The sequence below is a fragment of the Lissotriton helveticus genome, chromosome 2_1 (assembly GCF_964261635.1).
Source record: "Lissotriton helveticus chromosome 2_1, aLisHel1.1, whole genome shotgun sequence".
Taxonomy (NCBI): domain Eukaryota; kingdom Metazoa; phylum Chordata; class Amphibia; order Caudata; family Salamandridae; genus Lissotriton; species Lissotriton helveticus.
In genome coordinates, this window is record NC_136059.1 from 1,286,262,884 (window position 1) to 1,286,282,781 (window position 19,898).

Here is a 19,898-nt window from a genome sequence, read left to right on the forward strand (position 1 = left end):
GTCAATAAGCTTTTGTCGAACAATGCAAGTCGGTATTACATTAAAGCAACCTGCCTTTTCTAAAAGAAAAGAGCCCCCCCAGCACTATACATATCTCCTGTATACAACACATATTTATACTAAAGCTTTATCAAATGAATTGCAATAGCACTGGTTGCAATTACGTGTGTATTTATACATATACATATGTATATATATATGTACACGTAAATGAGATACTAATTTCTTTAACACGATGAAGGCTTCTGCCCTATGATAAAGTATACTGTACATAAGAAAAGCGTTTTAACACTGTACAATCACATAGAGAGCATATGCACTGTTACAGTGCAAAGTAGATTTAACTGTAGTCTTTACTGGCATAGTAATGGCTTTTTGTAATCCTACAAAATTGCATTCTCATATAATGTGGCCTGAATGGTGTTTGTACACTGCAGGGCTTGCCTTTGGTCCACAGTCAAAGGACACACAACAGCAGCGGAGCACTGAATGGGAACAGTGGAATGCAGGCAAACGACTGAATTTATTGCAATTACAGTATATCCACCAAATGAAAGAAAGGGGGTCCTAGCAATGATACAGAGACTAGTAGTGAGAATGAGAGAAGAGAGAGAAAGGAAAAGAAGAAAGATTCAAAAAGAAAAAAGGAAGAGCTTGGGGGGAGAGTGGGAACAAGAGTGAAGGAGAGTGAGATAGCAAAATAGAGGCTGAAGGAGAGAAGATGAGTCAGCAACAGAGATAGATGCAAAGAGAGTAAACTAGAAGAAAGGAAAGGGATACAATAAAGAGAGAGAATGTTTGCTAGGGACAGAGAATTGAATGGATGAGTGGTCAAAGAAGAGAAACAGTTAAGTCCAGAAGGAGACAAAAGGAGAGTGAAGCAAATGGAAACTGAGTAAAGCAATGGCAATGAAGAAAATTCAGCAAAAAGAAAATGAAAACGTGAATTAAAGAAGAAAGAGAGATAATCACGAAATTAAAACCTGATGTAAATTGACACAAGTGCACAGAGACCTTGGGAGGGTTGGGGAGAAGGAGATTTGTTGTTACTAATCCTGATTTATAAAATTACATCCATGTTAGTCCCACAATATTACAGTAGCTCCTTGCAAAGGGAGTCCTAAAGGAAAAAACAGTGAAGAAACAGTGATGCTCATATAGAGGTGCCCCGGTCCGGATCATTGCCAAGATTTAGCCCTAGAGTTGGAGTTGGCTGGTACGGAATAGATGACATTGTTTTGATAGGACTTCTGAAAAATCCCCCATTAGGCGCACGGTGCCTAAAAGGACCAGTTCGGTGCTCTGGCACATTGCCAAAGGAGAAGCCAGAGGCAGCTTTAGCCGACAGCGTGCGGCTTAGAGTCTGAATCTGCTCAGGAATGAAGGTCGTGGTTGTGATGTGTGTGTTCCTGAAGTCACTGATTTGCTCCAGCGCTTGGCGTGTCGGCAAAGTATCAATATCCAATGGCGTCAGATCGATGGAAGATGTGGAGAACTGTTTATGCGGACTTTCCTCGTCTGTGCACAGGCTGTTCACACGTCTGTGGAGATGTTCCAAGTCAATTTCTTTGTCATCCTGAAGAAGAAGAGAGAAGTGGTTGCACAGTATTCAGTAGGAACCAACAACAACTGAAACTGTTCTGTAAATGTCAGCCATTTGAGTTATTGGCGCTCATCATTATCAACAACTACTTCTGCAGAATGTCCTATCCTAACCCTGTGAACACTTCAAAGATTTCTTCCAGCAAGCTACATATTATTTTGTAATTTTTCCCAAGGTAGGACCTTTATGTATAGCAAGATTTTCCAGCAACATTCCTCATCCTTTTTGGCTAAATAAATAAATAAACAATGTTGCCACTACAAGTGACCACTCTTGGTGCCGTACTAAAATGGGTACTAATTTTCTTTAAGATCACAGACAAATAATTCTGAGTTCTGAATATACTGCTTTCAACTTTGATGTTGATAATATGATCAAGACTGTATGCCAAGGGCATAATGTGGTTCCCAACAGCACTCAGACACTGAGAGACCACATTAGTTGGCACACCCATTTGCCACCAGAACCTGGTGTACATTTGTAAGGTCGTCCTACTGTGAATTCAGCAATGACACTTGGGCAGTTACACCACATGTGTTGAGAGAAACAGGTGCCCTCACCAGATTTTACACTGTGGCCTTTTGATTTTGTATTATAGTGTATTTTTTGTTACATATTCCCAGAGATAACTAGCCGCATGTGGTGCACAGTGCATCAGTATGATCATTCCTATATTTATTTAATTGGTGGCCTCTGCTCTTGTGATCAATTGAACCATTCTTTCAAGCTGTCTGCATAAGAATCTTGAAAGATAGGATCTTCTTCCCAGCTAATGGAACTTAAATCACATTTACTCCCCACTGTCACATGATCAATCTAATGAGAATTAGTACTCTTGTTTGTGCAGGAAGAGCAACCCCCAGATTACACAATATATGGGAGGGAGGATGCCCTTCCACAATGTAGTATGACAGTCCTCTGTGAATGTGAAATTCTATCCGATTGCTGAAGTGTTTATAGAAGTAAGTGAAGAGTGACCCTTACGGTGGAAACAACCAGGGTTCACAGAGTTTGCACATATTGGCTTACCCTTACAACTGGAAAAACCCTTTGTTACTTGGATATTCTCTCTCTTGCCAACTGTGAAAGCTAAGATTCAGTTATGTGGAAATGTGAAGTAAAGAGAAACATTAGTAAACAACTCTTACAGGTAATATTCATTACTCTGAGTTGTAGTCTTCTTTGTCTAAGTACTCATTAAAAGCACTTGCTCCAGCAGACATTTTTCTACAAATTTCCCTTTTTCCTGCATACTCAAATTATGCTGGAATACACTTTATCCTCTTGTTTTACTTAGGACCATTTACAGCCTTCCTATCTAGATGATTTATTTTCTTCCTCCTCACTTCTGTGCCATCCTCCAGACATGACAACAACACATGGAAAGAGCAAACATAAGACTGCAATGAGTACGACTGAGACACAAAGTACTGAGGATTACTGGTAAGGAATTGTTGTTTACTTCCAACCAGCCTTCCTTGTTACAGTCCTGAATAACTGAGGTGATACCAATCAATCCTTTTTATTTAGAAAAAAGTATATATCACCCAAACTTCCCATATTTAATATAAAGTTATTAGAAACTAATCTTAATGAACTGAAAACAAAACAGCTTCTCCACATGCTATTGTAGATTGGTTACAAACTTGTAATTGATAGCATTTTACAAATGTATGTCGACCAGACCAGGTTTCATTCATCCATATGTCTTTCAGTGAGGCTTGATCTGCTCAAATTGAGTCTTCTATAACACATTCAGAGCCAACTGATGTCCCACAAAGGAACAAAAGCAAAAGGTACAGGTCTATGTTTTTCAAAGCTTTTCAACAGTCTTGCTGCTAAAGGCTCAAACTGAGAAACCTAAGCCCACATCTCTCTAAATGCTCAAAGAGTTACCCACTGCCCTCTCAAGGATGGAGGGATTCAGAAAGGTAAGATTTGAAAAGCTTCACATGACCGACCCCTCTAACCATATGAAACACCTAATTCAGCAAGACCAGTGTTTCTTCAACAGCTTTAATGAAGCTGGACAACTAGATATTGGGACATTGTATTCAATCTCACAGGAACATTCTTTCCTATAAAGCCCTATCTACTCAATTTCTGAGCGGTCAGTGCCATGAAAGGTTAACTGTATAGACCTTTGATTAAAGGTAAGAATACTTGAACCAATCCAATTCACAAATGAGCTCCAATGAACTGCTTATTCCCCACTTAAAACAAAGAGGACTTTTCCCACCCGACGGGAGGCAATGTTGTTGGAGCTGCAAGGTGATAAATTGAGCCTTGTGATGCAAATCTTAGAAAACATCTGTGAGATGACAGAATTGGAATGAGCAAATGTGTGTCCTTGAGATATAGAGTTGTTAAAAAATCCCTTGATTAGTTGTGGAAGCAGAGCCTGCGAGGACACTGCTCTAAATGACTTCGTTAAGATGAATTTGTTGACTCAATTTAGATTTAATACTCGCCTGTACTCTGTACTCTCCCAACAGTTTCTTGACCAGAAATAGCAATACATTATATCCTTTGAACTCCCTTCCCAAGATGGAAGGATTTGGAACCCACAATATTATCAGCTTGGCTTTATCGCTTACTGAGTATACATACTCTTGAAATGGCACGATATAAAAACAAGGGCCTGCGAGCTAAAGTGAAAGGGGATAAGATCAGGGCACCGATAACAGATTGGCTTGAAGGAAATCAGGGCTGATGACAAGTGGGATAGAAAGGAATCAAGCAATATTAATTGATGTTTGTCCTATATGTTTTCCTTTTCTTGCTGCTTTTCCTTTGTAGGGATTTGCGAGAATTTCAACAGTATATTGTAAATGGAATCTATGCATTTAGGGAATGTAAATATCCATTCTGTTTGTATTTTGGTTTTAAGATGAACCTGACGGCAGAGAAATTATAAATAAATGAATTTAAAAAAATGCACGCCTTTCCCAAAGGGATCCTTTCTGTAGCTTGTTTGGCTACCATAGTCTACATCTCTGATAAAAGAGTTGCTCATGTTTCTGTTTGACTGAGACTAGGCATTTGACAAAAACAAGTCTTCCTATGGAATCTCTGAAAAATCGACTAAATGGCCTTTTCTTATGGTTTGAATCACCAAATCGTCCTGAAAAATACTTTGAATTGCCTTCCAATGGTACTCCGTGATGCTCAACAGTTATGACACTTTGAGGTTTAGCAGGAGGATGCGGGAGGTGGGGGGGGGTATAGGGGAAAAGGAATTGACAGCTGAGATCTGAATTCTTTGGAGAAAAGCACCCCATCCCCTCTCTGACTGCAGGACCTCCATATAGCTGAATAAAAAGGGAAAACACCAAGATTTACAGACGGGTATTGCTGAAACAAATCCCTCTCCTCTGCAAAATTAGGCTTTGGAAAGTCTAAATTAGTTCTGGAATATTACAAAATCTCCTTCTGGGAACTCTTAGCATATTGCCCTCTGGGTAGCTTTCAACCCTTTTTATAAACTTAATTTTCTTGCAGTTGATCAGGCTGTAATGTTTGTGCCACGGCCTAATCAATCGTAACTTGTAATTGTCTTTATAACAGAGCAAGTTGTCTGTCCTCAAATTCCAAGTCCTTCCACGTTGGACAGACATGCTGCTATTTTTCTAAGCACTTTTGCATTTCCCTTCTCAACAGTGATGACTCATAAGTGCCAGTCACATATAGGGAAGTGCTTCCTGCTAATACTGTTGCTCAGAAGCCTATGAAAATGCAGCTTGCCTTGTACCAAGAAATAGAACTGGTGAGATAGGTTAAGGAACCATGCTACGGACCTTGTCATCATACTTTGTTTTACCACCTAGCGGTAGTGGGAAAATGCCTGAAGCAGGGCTACTCTACATACAACAATCAATGTAAGAATCTTCAGCAACGCCACACGCCTGCTGATGCACTGATAGGAGGAATTCTCCTGCGAAGACTTTATAATACAATGGTAATTGTATAACAAATATTGTCTTTCTTTCCATATATACTCACCGGCCCAAAATGGGACCAAAACCTGTCTATCCTTTGGAGACAGGAAGACACAGGAAGTGAGAAGTGTGTGCATAATAGCGGAGCAAAAAAAAAAAGGAGGAAAGAGAGTGTATATCAACAATATCAATATTTGAGTACACTCTAATTCATATGAGCAGAAAGGGGCAGTGGCAGAAACCTGGCTAGGGGAGTGCACACACTAAATTAGTGAGGACTGTGAAAAGGAAGGTACACAAGGAGGTAGTAAACATTAACTCTGAAAGGAGTATTTTGTAATCAAATTCAAATAAGGCCAAATATTGATTAATGAGTTTGTCTTTACAAGGAGCTCTCAAAATTCTTAAGCCCTTTTGGTTCAATTCATGACTTAATTTTCCTAACCTAGGTGCTCTGCACTTTCACTTTTAAGGTGTGTATTTCTTTTTAATATAACTGCTCCAAAACACTTAAAATGAGTAGTTGAATTCTTCATTGGAAAAGGTGATCAGAACCTTCTAATCAATCTTCATAATGATTTGTCAAAAAAGTACTCCCTGTAGTAGAAAGTATCATTTATATTTGTAGTTTCTATTTTGTGTAATATTTGTACATGTTATAGTTTACATATCATCATGCCATTGATTTTTGTCATTTTGGTGTAATTTTAATTACTAAAATTTGCTCTGTTTTTCTACATTTGTTTGGGAAATTTTCTTGTGTTGTGTCTCTACTTTATTATTGTTCTGGGACTGCTTAAATACTTTATACAGTGCCTGTAATTTATGCCTGTCTGCTCTGTGTCATAACTACCAGGGGTTATGCTCAGGCTTATTTAGTGGCTTTAGTGTTTCACAGGGATTGTGATTATTACCCGAGGTGGGTAATTAACCCTCTCAACTAATACTCCTGAATTCTTACAAGGAGTGTTTATGCAGTAGTTTAATGTGGGTATTGATTCTGGAGAGTTAGTTATTGATACAAACCTGATACCTGAACTTTCAAAAAGCAAAGCTTCGTCCAACTCTCAGTGAAGGAGGAGGACATAATAGAGCTGCTGCTTGCCCTAGAATGAGACGCTTCTCAGAGACCACCTCCAAATCAGATGACCACTACACAGTAGAAATCATATGAGTAGTGATCTGATCCCATATGGGATGAGTTGGGTTCCTTAAACAGAGGTGGGTTTAGATCCTGGCAGTCCAGACCCTTGTGAATGGTCACATAGGTATATTACGTGGCTTACCATGGCCTGAGTGTGACATAGCTGGACCAAATAATATAGGAAAGTGCTTAGAGGTTGTGCTGCACTTATACTGCTTGACAAAGAAGGGTGCAAAAGCAAAACAATTGCAGCACTATCCATCTTTAACAGTTCCTACTGAAAAGCAAATATTCTCTTCAGTGGTGTTTTATTGGTTATAATTTGTTTTAAGTGAAAATGAGAAACACTACTTATCTTTAATTTATATTTAAGGTGTCTTTCCATCCTAAGCTTATCCAATAGATAAAAAAAATTGTTTGCGATCTAGTACCAGTTCACCATCACCCATCCCAATGTTAAATGGAACTCTGTCAAAGGTGTAGAACTTAAGCCTTGTTGTGTTTCCACTGTGTATGTCCTTAAAATGTAAAGCTATAGTACTGTTAAATCTGCTTTTTCAGTAGCTAGAATATGTTTAGCTATATGTACCCTTAACTAGAGACGTTCCATTAGATATATTTCTTTTTACAAGAACCATCAACAATATATATGAAAACATTAAAAGCGAGTGTATCAAAAGTCTGATCTCATAATCTCAAAGTTTAGACCCTCCGCCACAAAACCTCCTTTGAGAGCTAAATGCATAGCTACACACTAGACGGTAGCCACAAGAAAAATATCCTGTGGTTAGTGGTGGAAGCCACTTACTTTCTACTGTGTTGGGGCTTTCAAAGTAATTTTACCTAGTCTATCTTTTAAATTGGTCAGATTTCTAAAAGTGATCAAGTAGTCCTAAAGTGGTCTGACAATTTTTCAAATCTCTTAATAGTCATTATATAGGGTGCTTTTTTCCCTTTGAAAAATTGGCACCCATAATTTACATGGTGGAATAAGAGATCGTTACGTTGTAAGGATTTTAGTCTTTTAAAGGAGGATTTTAATTTTAGGAGTTTGTAGCCTCATTGGACAAATCTATACCTGACAAATGTTTTCTCTTGTAAAAATGTGTTCTGCAAGCAAGCTTATTCTGGGTCATAAAATATTACAAATACAGCATGTTTTCAGTTAATATTTTGGAAAGACAAGAACAGGCATGCAGGATTGAATCTGAGGCAGTTTATTTTCAATTAATGTGAGGGTCCAACTGTCCATTTCTAATCTCTACTTTTGTGTCTGAAAGTACATTTTGTTCTGAATTGTTTGTCATCATTAATCTAGTGTTATATGGATTATTTAATTATTCCCAGAACTCATCCCATAGTCTTTCTGTATGATTCCAGACAATAAACATATATTGTCTATAAAGTGTAAAATGAGTGCCAGAAGGGCACACCAACGCCCTCTAACACAAATTAACCACTCGTGCACTAGATGTGCACCACCTCTTTGAAGTACACAGGCAGTGTGCCAACTGATGGCCTCTTTGCTTCTGTGCTTGTGTCTTTAATATATCATGGCTACGCCCCAATGCAAATGAGGGAATGACCCCTTGAGATTGCACTGTGCTTAGCTGCTAGTGCAATCCATCTTACAGAAGGGGCCACAGAAGCATATGTGACTCCTTCTGTAATACAGAAGTGTCCCAAGGGTATAAAAAGGCGACTCAGAGAATGTTGTATAATAATGGCACAGGTTAAGCTTCACTGATTTGCCTCAGTCAGTCTAAGGGGCCTACTGACCAACAGTATAATTAGAATTACTAATGTAGTTTTACTGCTGTATGACAAAATGCTTTTCACAAACCTACCCGATGAAATATCCACCTCTATCTCTCTTATATTTTCTATGCAGCCATCTTTATCCCAGTTGTGGAGCATGCTGCCCCGATTGCAGAGATTACTGCACATATAAGCCTACATTTTATTTGTAAAGAGTGGCTGGTTAATTAGCAATACTTATTACTAACTTGGAAGGGTTTAGGGATGAATAAAGAGGGGTTAAGAGAGGATTGAGGAGGAGTTTAGGGAGGGACAGATACCCACCTACAAAAGAATAAGCCTAGTGCTATTCACAAACTTCACTTCTAGAACCATTACAGCCACAACGGTCCAAAATAGTAGTAAATTCTGTTCATCACCAGACATGGCCAACCACTGTAAAACTATTCCATAGAACATAATGGCAGAAAAGATCTAAACTTACTCCAAAGTGTAAGAGTAAATTTACAAATGAGTGAATCAACACGTGAAAATGTACCTTTGTGAATGAAGCATATAATGTTTGCTACTAAGTGACAGTGACTCTTGTGACTGGGTGAGGCAGTCAATGCTGTCAGAGAAAAGTTTCATTCTTAGGCCTTGATGGGCTACAGGGGTACTCAAGAATATCCTGCTCCGAGTCAGTCCAGAGAAAAACACACACTTCCAAGTTCTTTGGAAGAGATATATTTATATTTCTAGGAGGAACTGGCTCTTCAGCAGGGTGTAAGACTTAACATTGCCTTCATCGACTCAACATCATATTTCTACCTTTTTAATACAAACCAATATTTTTGAAGTATGCCAGACACAATCCAAACAATTATGACTTATATTGAATACTTTAATGAATTTGATCTCCATGTGATGAACATTATTGAAAACAGTGCTTAAGTAGTGTTGGTGTTTGCAGATGGGGAGCAACAGCACTCCCGTTTGGTGACTCCAAGACTTATTTTTCATCATCAGCTTTTGATCAAGAGTAGAAGAGAGAAAGGCAGAAGATAGAGAAAGCAGAAAGAATTTAAAAAAAAAGAAAACATTGACAAAGGATGACAGTTGAGATAACAGACAATGGAATGGTGAGACAAATACAATGGAAATGTAGGATGTCTAAAGAAAGATGCATGGTTAGGTGTACCAGCATGACTACACAGCATTGGTATTTAGCAGCCCCAACATTTGACAGCTTTGGCAGGCTTCTAAGAAATATTTTTGGGCCCATTCACTATTTTTTTGAGGTTTTACAAATGTAGGCTGTTTTAGAAATTCACATTGCCGATTTCTTAGCCTTGGCATGCACTGCTTTATTTAAGTTTAGTGGGTTAAGGCCTGGATTTACTAGGATTTTTTATGGCATGCAACACAGCAAGGGAAATTGCTCTGCTGCATTGCATGAAAGGGAGAAAGCAGAACTGCGCCATATTTATAACGATATGGGTCAATTCTGCTCCCTCCTTGCAATGGTGTAGTATGGACCCTAGCACAAATGGGTTAAGGTCAGAATAGTTATTGTGCAGAAAGTGCTATCTTCTCGCACAAAAGCTATCCTTAGAGGCTTATTTCTCTTTGTATCTGTGCAGCAAAATCTGTATTTCAGTGGTGTTTTCTGCATGATTATGGATTTGCCACATGATTCACCATTTGCAGATTTTCACAAAAAAGTTGTTTCTAGCTCAAACGGATCAAAAGTTACTATAAATGCAGTGATATGCACTCCTGTACGGTGGATGCCCCTTCACAGATATTCCCCTCTCAGCTGCTTATTGCTGTATTTGTGTGCAAATGTGATACATATAAGGTGAAAGCATTGCCCAGACAGTGGTCAAGTGTAATTATGTCAAAATAATAAAGTAATACTATAACAAAATGTGTGTCATTACACCACAATATTTGATGGACAATGTAGTCAACCCTTCTGCTTCAGAATTCCAATGGCCCAAACTGTTGTATGAATGGTGATGTATGCAAAATCTCCGCTCTTTGTTGGAGAAAATGGTTCATTGCATTGCCCTTCTAATATGGTTTTCAGGAGCACTATGAGACATCATATGTAAAAAAAACAAAAAGATAACTTTCTCAACCCACCTTTAAATTACTAGAATAGTTTGCATTTTAGTATGCAGAAAGAGCAGGTGGTTCAAAAAACATGCCTTAGTGTATTTTGTGTGGGCATTAAGTATACAACCTGTACATACCTCATACAATGACAATTAAAGGACATGGGGTTGCAAAAGTGAATATTCTCAGGATAATGTCAGAGGAGTGACCAATGACATGCAATGCAAATGAGGCTACTAACAATGAAGGTATAACTTTCTGGGTGGTCACAAATCTGATCTTCTCAAACTAATCAAGAAACATACCCGAGTACTAAAAGCATTGGATCCTAACCCAATCGCTCCTACTTTTGCAGATTATGTGCAGGATAATCATTTGTGGTAAAAAATGTTTAGAAGAAAAATTAATGTTCATGGGGGGGGGGGGGGGGGGGGGGGAGTTCCGAGAATAATTAAAACGCATTAAACCATGCATTTGTGTGTACAATGAATGTTTTTTTTTTTTTAGTTTTCTAGACCTGAGTCGGGTATTAGAGCGCTTTAAATGAGCACCAGTTTAGTTTCAGATGGACATTTTCACTTTTGTTAGGCACGGGGAGATTAAGTGATTTCCCTAGAATCACAGGATGTTGAGCATCGAACCCGGTTCTCCAACTTTGAGGTCGAACCCTCTAGCCGTAAGGCTACATCCTCTCCACCTCCTCTCTGTATTATTTTATTGGTATTTTTTTAGAGTTCCGATCACACCTGAGGGTACCCAGGTGCTCTGTAGCCAGTGTGTGAGACCAGCCCTAGAGGGCTTACTTGAAGAGCCAGGTCTTCAGCTTCTTGTGAAAGTCAAGAACAGAGAAGGAGGTTCTGGTGTGTTGTGGGAAGTCGTTCTAAGCTTCTGGAGCCAGGTTTGAGAAGGTGCCCCCCTCTGCTCTGCGTCTGTGTATGTGTGGGGTGTGTGCTAGTGAGAGACCGACAGGAGAGAGGTGTCTGAAAGGTTGGTGGAAATTAATGCAGTTATTGAGGTAGGCAGGGCCTCTGCTATTGGGTGCTTTGTAGGTGTGGGTGAGGAGTTTAAAGTGTGCATGCTTGTGTATCAGGAGCCAGTGGAGTTCTCTGAGTTGTGTGTGACATGGGCTAGCATGGGAAGTTGAGGATTAATGCTAGGAATATATTTAGCACCTGACCCCATGTTATCAGTAGTGCCATTCTACAGCCTTGGACTTTCCTCTATCATCCTCTTGTGTTCTGGAAGTTGTAATCCTGGCACATTTCAAGTGAACTAGATTGACTAGCACATCTGAAAATCAATATTTGTAAAATTAACATGCATGACCAGAAGAAGTTGTCTCTTATAATGTCGAATTATCTGGCAAACTGATTTTAACAATGGTTACCCTGGACATTGCACTTGGATTTTGATATGGTTTAGACTTTTGCGATACAGAAGGAAGTCTGGATTGTTGTCTATAGATGCTCCCTGGATGTTTAGTGGAACAAGGGAAGCATGTTTAGAAAATATGTTATTTTGCATGTCATATGTACAGAAGCACATTTTTCTTTTGCTGTGACTATGATGTGCTTCCAGGCTAGGGGCATGATGTATTTTCTTTTCTTTTGTTTGGTGAAGGTATTAATGAGATTTCTGCTTGTTATCATCACCAAAGTGTGCAAAGTTAAATCGTTTTGGTTGAACTCTGCACTGTGAGATACTATTCTCTGATCAAATACAGTCAAGAATAACATTGCATGCTGATTTTTTCTTTACAACTTTACCTTTCGGTGAGGAACTATGTACTAAGAGAAATGCATGCAGAAGTTTTTCAGTTTGTGTTGTGAATTGTCATATAAGTTACAATTTGCCACCCAAATGCAACAAAGCCTATCTGCAAACGTCCAAAGGTTTTCCATATAAATTTGCCAAATTGGTTAAGAAAAAAATACGTTGTAACTTAGCTCACCCCTAGTCTAGACCTCCCTGAAGACAAATCATATTATTTATCTGATAAGACAACATGCATATTCTAAGAAGAAAATAGATTCTGAGATTGAAACTGAAACTTAAAGTGTAGTGTCTTATTTTAGAGCCTAAAACGTGTAGTAAAAATAAGGTCCAGGTAGAAAAATAATTCTACAAGATCGTCTTCCTCTGTTCTGTGTTACCACACATAAACAATCTGAGGGGAATATTTGCAATAAAGTGGTAGAGCGCGTGTTAGCTCCAAAATAGCTAACGCCGCACTCCATCCCTTTAAAAGCAAAGGGATGCGCCGTATTTACAAAAATATGGCGCACCCCTGCATTTCTCCCTGTGCTGGTGTTAAATTAAGCTGCATAGCCCCAACGCAGGCCCCCCATGCATCATAGTGCAAGGGAGCCTGCGTTGAGGGAATGATTGTTTATGTGCAGGAAGGGAAACTTTCCTGCACAGAAACAATCATTCATGGCGTTTTGCTGTTTCTATGTGTGATGCACAATGCAGCACACAAAGAAACAGCAAAAACAAGGAGAAAATACATTTCTCCTACTTTTGCCATGCTAAGACCATGTTTTCCCTGGTCTTAATGTTGGCGCTGCCTCCTATTTACGTCAACCTTGTAAATAGGGGGAGCGTCAAAATCAATGGGTGTTGTGGTCGAAGGTCCATTGCAACACCCATTGCCCACCATTTTCACGCTAAGTATAGGGTGAAAGGGTTTCTTGTTTACATGGCGGCGTTAAGCCACGCGAAGTGGCCTAACACCACCTTGTAAATAAGGCGAAGCCCCTGTCACCAGAGGAACGTCACTAAAAGTCGAAAGGGGTTTGTAAATATGCCCCTTAGTTTTTACTGGTCATCATTTTTCCAATTTAAAATATAATTGATAAAGAGATGGTTACATTTAAAAAGCTGATACATTATATGCAAAATGAGGACCAGAGTAAATGGGTGCATGGCTGTTTTCCTTTGTTAGCGTGTGAACTCATTGCTACTAAATCATCTTGTCTAATGTTTTTCTTCTCAACAGTGCTCTGACCTAAATAGTAATAGGCTTTCAGACGTTTGGAAAAAGTTCTAAATTTAGAGAATTCACATGCCCTGCCTTGAAATGTTGTGACAGAAAGTGGTTTGGGCTTTCAAGGCCTATTGTCTTCTACATATTTGGGGTTTGGAGAGGAGAAATGACAGGAAAAATCATTAACATGGTAAATGATATTGACCTACAACTACTAAAATAAATCAAATTAATATAATAATAAAAGTGTTTTACGATATGCATTCCCTGCCTGTGGGTCTCGAAAATGAGAAAACAATTCATTAAATATATGGAAAAAGACAAAGTCAGGTTGATTAGATAAGTTCACATCTATTTCTTGTTATTGGATAAGAAAGGCAGATATTGAGATTTTCAAAATTTTAGTGTGTGTATAGTCTCGCAGCTTGTGATAAAGCTGTTTTAGGCTGATTTATAACACTGATTACCCACGGATTAGCAGTATATCTCCAAAATTTCCCAAGGATCTAAACAGTACAGGGTTTGATGTATCAAATAGTTTCCCCTATTCTGTATCTTTGGAAAAATGGTTTAGTAAATATGATCCATAGTTAAGGATGTGTCAGAAGATGCAGAATGTTGCTAAAAAGTGTGAGTGAATCTCGAAAAAAAAAGTACTGCACATTTGATAGCTTGATACATTGAACAATATCCTACTTTTTTGCATGCTGGTGTGGACAGTGCCTATGAGGAATGCAAGTAAAGGAACTGAAGTCCTCATTTATTCATTTTTGGCGTAGGGCAGTGCCACAAGCCTTCCTGCAGAGTTGCCCTACATCAAAAGAAAAGGGCAGGAATGTGCTGCATCTATGAGATACGGCGCATTCCTGTCCTCTTTTACTGCACTGGTGCTCAAATTGCTGTCTTGTGTCAACGCAGGCAAACTTGCACCATGGTGTAAAGGTGTCTGCATTGAAATCAGCTTATTTTTGTGGAGGATGGGAGAATAGAATCCTGAAAACTACTTAGCTGGAGGGGTCGGGGGTTAACATTACACATGGTTACAACATAAAAACCTTGGAGCAGGCCATCACTGTGCAAATTTCCCAGCCTTTTATGCCTGTTAAAACAAGTTCACGCTTCTATTTGTGTGTCGGAAATGGTTTCCCTGATTGGCTATTTAACATCAGTTGAGCTATAGATAAAACCATGCCTGAAGCTCATCTCATGGGAAATGGAACTGTACTGGCCAAATGAAAGGAGATATAACCTCTTTGGATTGGTATAAAATGCTTCTATGACATCAAGTGGGGCCTTTCTTAAGGCTACAAGCTGGCGAAATTAAACCTTGGAATTGTTTTTGCTTAGTTTTCACTTGTGGAGACAGATTGAGTAGAAAATGTTGTGCTAGTTCCTTGTGACTTTTTATGTAAGGTATACCCTTGCATGAAAATTTCCCATGAGACAGCGCCAGAGTACATTGTGGTCCTTAATCAATCAATCAATAAGCTTTATTTCGACAACTCGTGCCATAAAAAGCAATGTTACAATGAAAAACTACACTATATTTAAAAATTATTATAACATATCAAATTGGTAGCAGGCCTTCCTCGTATGAGAGCCATCCTATTTCCTCAAAAGATACTCCAAAAACGTTGCTAAAAAACAACCGTAATGAACAATTAATTACAATAAAAAAAGGCTATGACCAACACACACATAAATTGAATCTAAAAAGGGGCCAAAGGAGCACATCAACTAGCAAGAGGGCCAATTGTTACGCTGATGAGGGTTCAACATCCTGCTCAAGTCACTACATATGATGCTCTAGTTGCTATGTGTAAAACAATACTGTAATTAGACCTCAAGATGAAGGCTGAGCAAATTATTTATATTGCTTAGTACTTTGATTACTGTTGATGAAACAGGGCTGTGAAAGGACTCCTGAATTGAATCCAAACAGTTTCATTACACATCAAGTGTGTCAGTAGTCACACTTGGAGTGTACATCCTGACTCTTAACACCCACATCCAACCAACAAACTTGGCTACAGAACATGCATTTAATGGCCGGGGTCAGATCTTAGGAATTTAAGTGCAGTACAAATGCTTCTGGCCCCCAGCAGCTTACAGAGAGGTTTGATCCATTTCAAACGAGGGCCAACATAACCAGAGCAAGCAAACGGGGAATGAGGAACAGTTTCTACAGGGCTGTTACAGACAGGACACAAGACAGCCACACCTGAATCCTATTAGCTGGTAAAGGTTTTCAGCCCTAAACTGAAAATAGTTTCCTATCTAGTGGTACAATGATAGTGTCCCAACAGGGTTCCAAAGAGCTACAGCCTTTAAATTCTAGGAACCTTCGAGTCAAGGTTGAACTCACCACTGTTCGTGCCTCACATTGGGAAGTCCATAGTCAATAATATTTTTCAGCAATTCAGCTGATGGGGGTGGGTTGGCAAGGGTGGCTGCCTCTTGTTTTGGCATTATTAGGGGCATCAGGCCGGTGCTTAAATTCTTCGATGCCCCCACTAGACAGCTTGTGGTCCAGGCCTCGGTACTATCCAGGATAGATTATGCCAGTGCTCTGCTAGCAGGCACGAACAAGGCTGAACTTCTGCGGCTACAACGAGTGCAGAATGCCGCCGCAAGAGCGATATTTGGGCTGCCCAAACGTTGCTCAGTGTCCAGAGCATTGCAAACACTCCATTGGTTGCCTGTTGCTCGGCGGATTGAGTTTAAGGTGCTCTGCCTGGCCTTTAAAATTTTGAAGGGCATGGCTCCACCTATTCTCATGAACCTTCTGACCCCATATGTCCCCTCTCGCTCTTTGAGATCGATGGGCCAGAATTTGGCTGTTGTTCCTCGCTTTTTGCTGAGCAGGATTGGAGGCCGCTCCTTCCGAGTAGTAGCCGCTAAGCTTTGGAACGCTCTCCCTAATGATATCCGTGCTTTGGAAGATTTAACCAGGTTCAGACGTGTCATCAAAACTTTTCTTTTTAATAAAATTAACTGACTCTGCTGCATTTTGTGATGTTGTGTTTACCTTTCTTGGCGCCAGGACGCCCCTTTGCTGGGGCAGCTGTGCGCGGTATAAAAACCATTAACATAACATAACATTTTACCAAAGTTTGTTCCTCGTTCCTATATCAAATAGTAGCTTTTTGACATGCTGAAGACACTCAATTTATTGGATCTGTTGCCATATATGACATCCACTAATTCTGGTGTAGACCATAGCCTTCTACAGAATAGTAATGGCCACAGCCCAACTTTAGTGGCAGGCAACTTCATACCCATATCTAGTAGCAAAGTACGGGGTGGGGGGAAGGCGAGCCAGGGTAACCAGGAACTGGTTCTCTGATTTTATTAAAGAAGAGGTATTATAAAACCCTCAGATTTCTGAGCCATATAAAACTCAATCCAAAGCAATTAGCATTGTAGCTCTGTAAAACTGGACCATTTGGGTTACCAAATAAACGACTATGCTCTTTCATTAGGGCACCAGAAATCTGCCTATTCTCAAGAGACATTGGGGTCCATTACAATGGCGGGAGTACAAAGTCCACCCACTATCGCATCGTGAAATGGGACTGCCTGCTATGTGTGTGGTCTCCCGCATATACAATTACGATGTGCCACCCACACAGGCGGGCGCATCCTGCATTTTTTACATTGCGGCGAGCGGTCCAGTCAGCAGCACCATGGCAGGCACTGCACGGTGCCTGCCACGCTGTGGCATGCAAATGCAGGGGAGTTACATAGGTACCCCCATGTGTCCCCCAACATCCTGGGGGCCCGCAACGGGCCCCCAACTTTGAAAAACGCATGCCTTTCCATGGCGGCAAAGCCGCCACAGAAAGGCTGCTTCCTGCATACATTCTAATATGGATGGCGGTGTCTAGCAGACACCACCACCATATTCAACCCTTTTCCACCCGGTCGACTCGGCGGAAAAGCGGCGGACGGTATTCACGTCTGCCGTGGTACCCCAGCCAACATAATATGGTGGGGGAATGGGAGGCGGGTGGGAGATAATATTGGGAGGATCGCTACCACCATGCGGGCGGTGGCGATTCAACCGACATTATAATAGACCCCATTGTGTCCACTCGAACTTTACCTGACACTGTCAAGGACAGGGTAATGCCCAAATAGTTAAGAAAACTTGCCCTTACGAGTTGCTTGTCCCCCAGCATTACTCCTCCCTTGTACGATCTATAGTGTTAAAACAACATATACTTTCTCTTCGCTGCATTAAACTTGAGGCCTCACTCTCTGAAGAACTCCTCACAGTGGAGGAGCGTGCACTGTAGACCGCCAGGTGTTTTCAAGATCAACAGCGTCATCCACAAACAACAGTATGGGTGTTTTTGTGCCAGCCAAAGTGGGGGCATCAGTAGGGAAATGAAAAAGGAAAAGAACAATGTCATTAGGAAATGATGAAAATAAAGTGGGGGCCCAACACATAGCCTTGATGAATGCCTTTGTCATTTGAAAACTGGTCAGTGAGTTCTCCCTGGTCACCCATTCGAACTTGGGCATAATTGCCTTCGTGCAGACATATTAATAAAGTTAACAGGTCTGGAGGCAAGCCCAGTTCGCAAAGAGCCATCCACAGCTTCTTGCGGGGGACTAGATCGAAGGCCGATTTGAGATCATCAAAGGCAACAAGCATGCTGCCTTTGCAGATTACCATTTCCCTCCAGTATAAAAGCAAGAAGCGAAAGACCTGGTCAATGGTGCTTATTCTTCTACAAACGCCCGTTTGGCAGGATGATAGGATGTAGTTTTAAGTAGTCCATTACTGTATTTTGGCCAAAACAAGATGTGAGAAACTTTTTGGGATGCAGTCTATCAAGTTAGATGTTTGCCTGGGAACTACAGGCTTACTATCTCCTTTTTAGTAGATAGGGATAAATTCAGCACCCTTCCTGGAATCCGGGATAGGGGCTCCACCTGCAACAGCATTTGCCAGAATTAATATATATACCTAGACCAGTTTGCTCTGCCCTGCAACAATGTATCAGCGGGTATACCATTGTGTCTGGTGCTCTACCTCTGGTGACAGCTTCTAGGGTGAGGGATACATCATATGGCTAAAAAAACATCACAACCGAAGTTAGGGAGCAGAATGCAATTGGGTAACTTAATTAATCTTCCGCTGCATAAGGAGTGTGACCCTCATAGTGAAAGTGTGAAAAATGGTCCACCCAGGTAGAGGGAGGGAAGTGATTATGGGTAGGGGGCGCTTGCATATCTCCACCTGACTTGACCAGGGATCAACATTTAACAGCGTCCATGACAGAGCAGGAAGCTTTAGGTTCTTGCCACTTCTCAGCTTCCCATTCTTTTTTTGCCCGAGTCTGAGTAAGTTTATAGAGCTTCCTCACTGAATGGACATGCAGTGTAACCTTAATTTTTATCACCGTAATCAATAGGGTATGTGTTCATCGGCACTCCTTAATGAACTCGTTTTTAAGCCCAGAGGAGCATCTGCGAACAGGTGATGCAGGAACTGGAAAATGTGATATTTTTTGAAAGTCATGTGAATCGGTGATTGACTCATGATCCACTGTGCATGAAACCGTGCGGACATTTCTACTAAACAGAATGATGAATTCTTACTGATGGCCAGACCAAATGTCAGGGTAGTCAACTACCTGAGACCATTTGATACAATGCACATCATTAGATGATTGTATGTCCCTGGTAGTTACCGCGCCGTGTGAGTTGACAACCATTTTAACACAGAAAGACTCAATAGTAAGACAGAGGGCATTACAGTTACTCTCCAACGTCTCATTAATGATCAAGGCCCTGAGGAGTGGCCAGAGTCTTAGGTCTAATATTATATAATCTATATGACTAGAGTGTTAGCAAATTATTATTAGTATTGACCCCATTCCTGTCCAATTTGGAAAGTCCATTAATTGCTTTGAGCCACAGCTCCAAAGAAATGCCTTGAGCTGTTAAGCAACGTCAGTCCATCTTTTTATGGCAGGCAATTCTAATCTTCAAATGCCCCACAGCTCATCCTCCTCCATAGCTAAGTTGACATCCTCAGTGTCCAGGGTCTCAAAGGTGATGTTAAAGTCCCCTGTATTATCAAATATGAGTGGCTCTGGTTCTTTTCCAGATAATCTTCCAAGTTCATGAAAAAAATGGACCGTAGGACCCCCCATGATCACTGTCGCACAGACACTATATATATCAATGCTAGTGAAATAATCAACCAGTAGGAGAATGACATTCGATGTGAAGTTTGTCAAATTTACAATCTAGGTCTGGTCTAATCCACATTGTTGGCCCTCTTGATGGGCAACATCCAAGAACGCATGAATCAGGATTTGAAAAGTTTACGTAACAAGGTTTGTAGATGAGATC

At 40.4% G+C, this 19,898-nt stretch overlaps 1 protein-coding gene across 1 annotated transcript in view; it reads right to left on the bottom strand.

Annotated features, from left to right (window-relative positions):
* Positions 1-1,020: 1,020 nt before the first annotated feature.
* GRID2 (glutamate ionotropic receptor delta type subunit 2) overlaps positions 1,021-19,898 on the bottom strand; it is a 2,545,914-nt gene continuing 2,527,036 nt past the window's right edge. Inside the window, exon 16 of the mRNA XM_078676229.1 lies at positions 1,021-1,576. Within this exon, the coding sequence (XP_078532355.1) occupies positions 1,154-1,576 (423 nt within the window). The 3' untranslated portion in view covers positions 1,021-1,153. The remainder of the gene's footprint in view (positions 1,577-19,898) is intronic.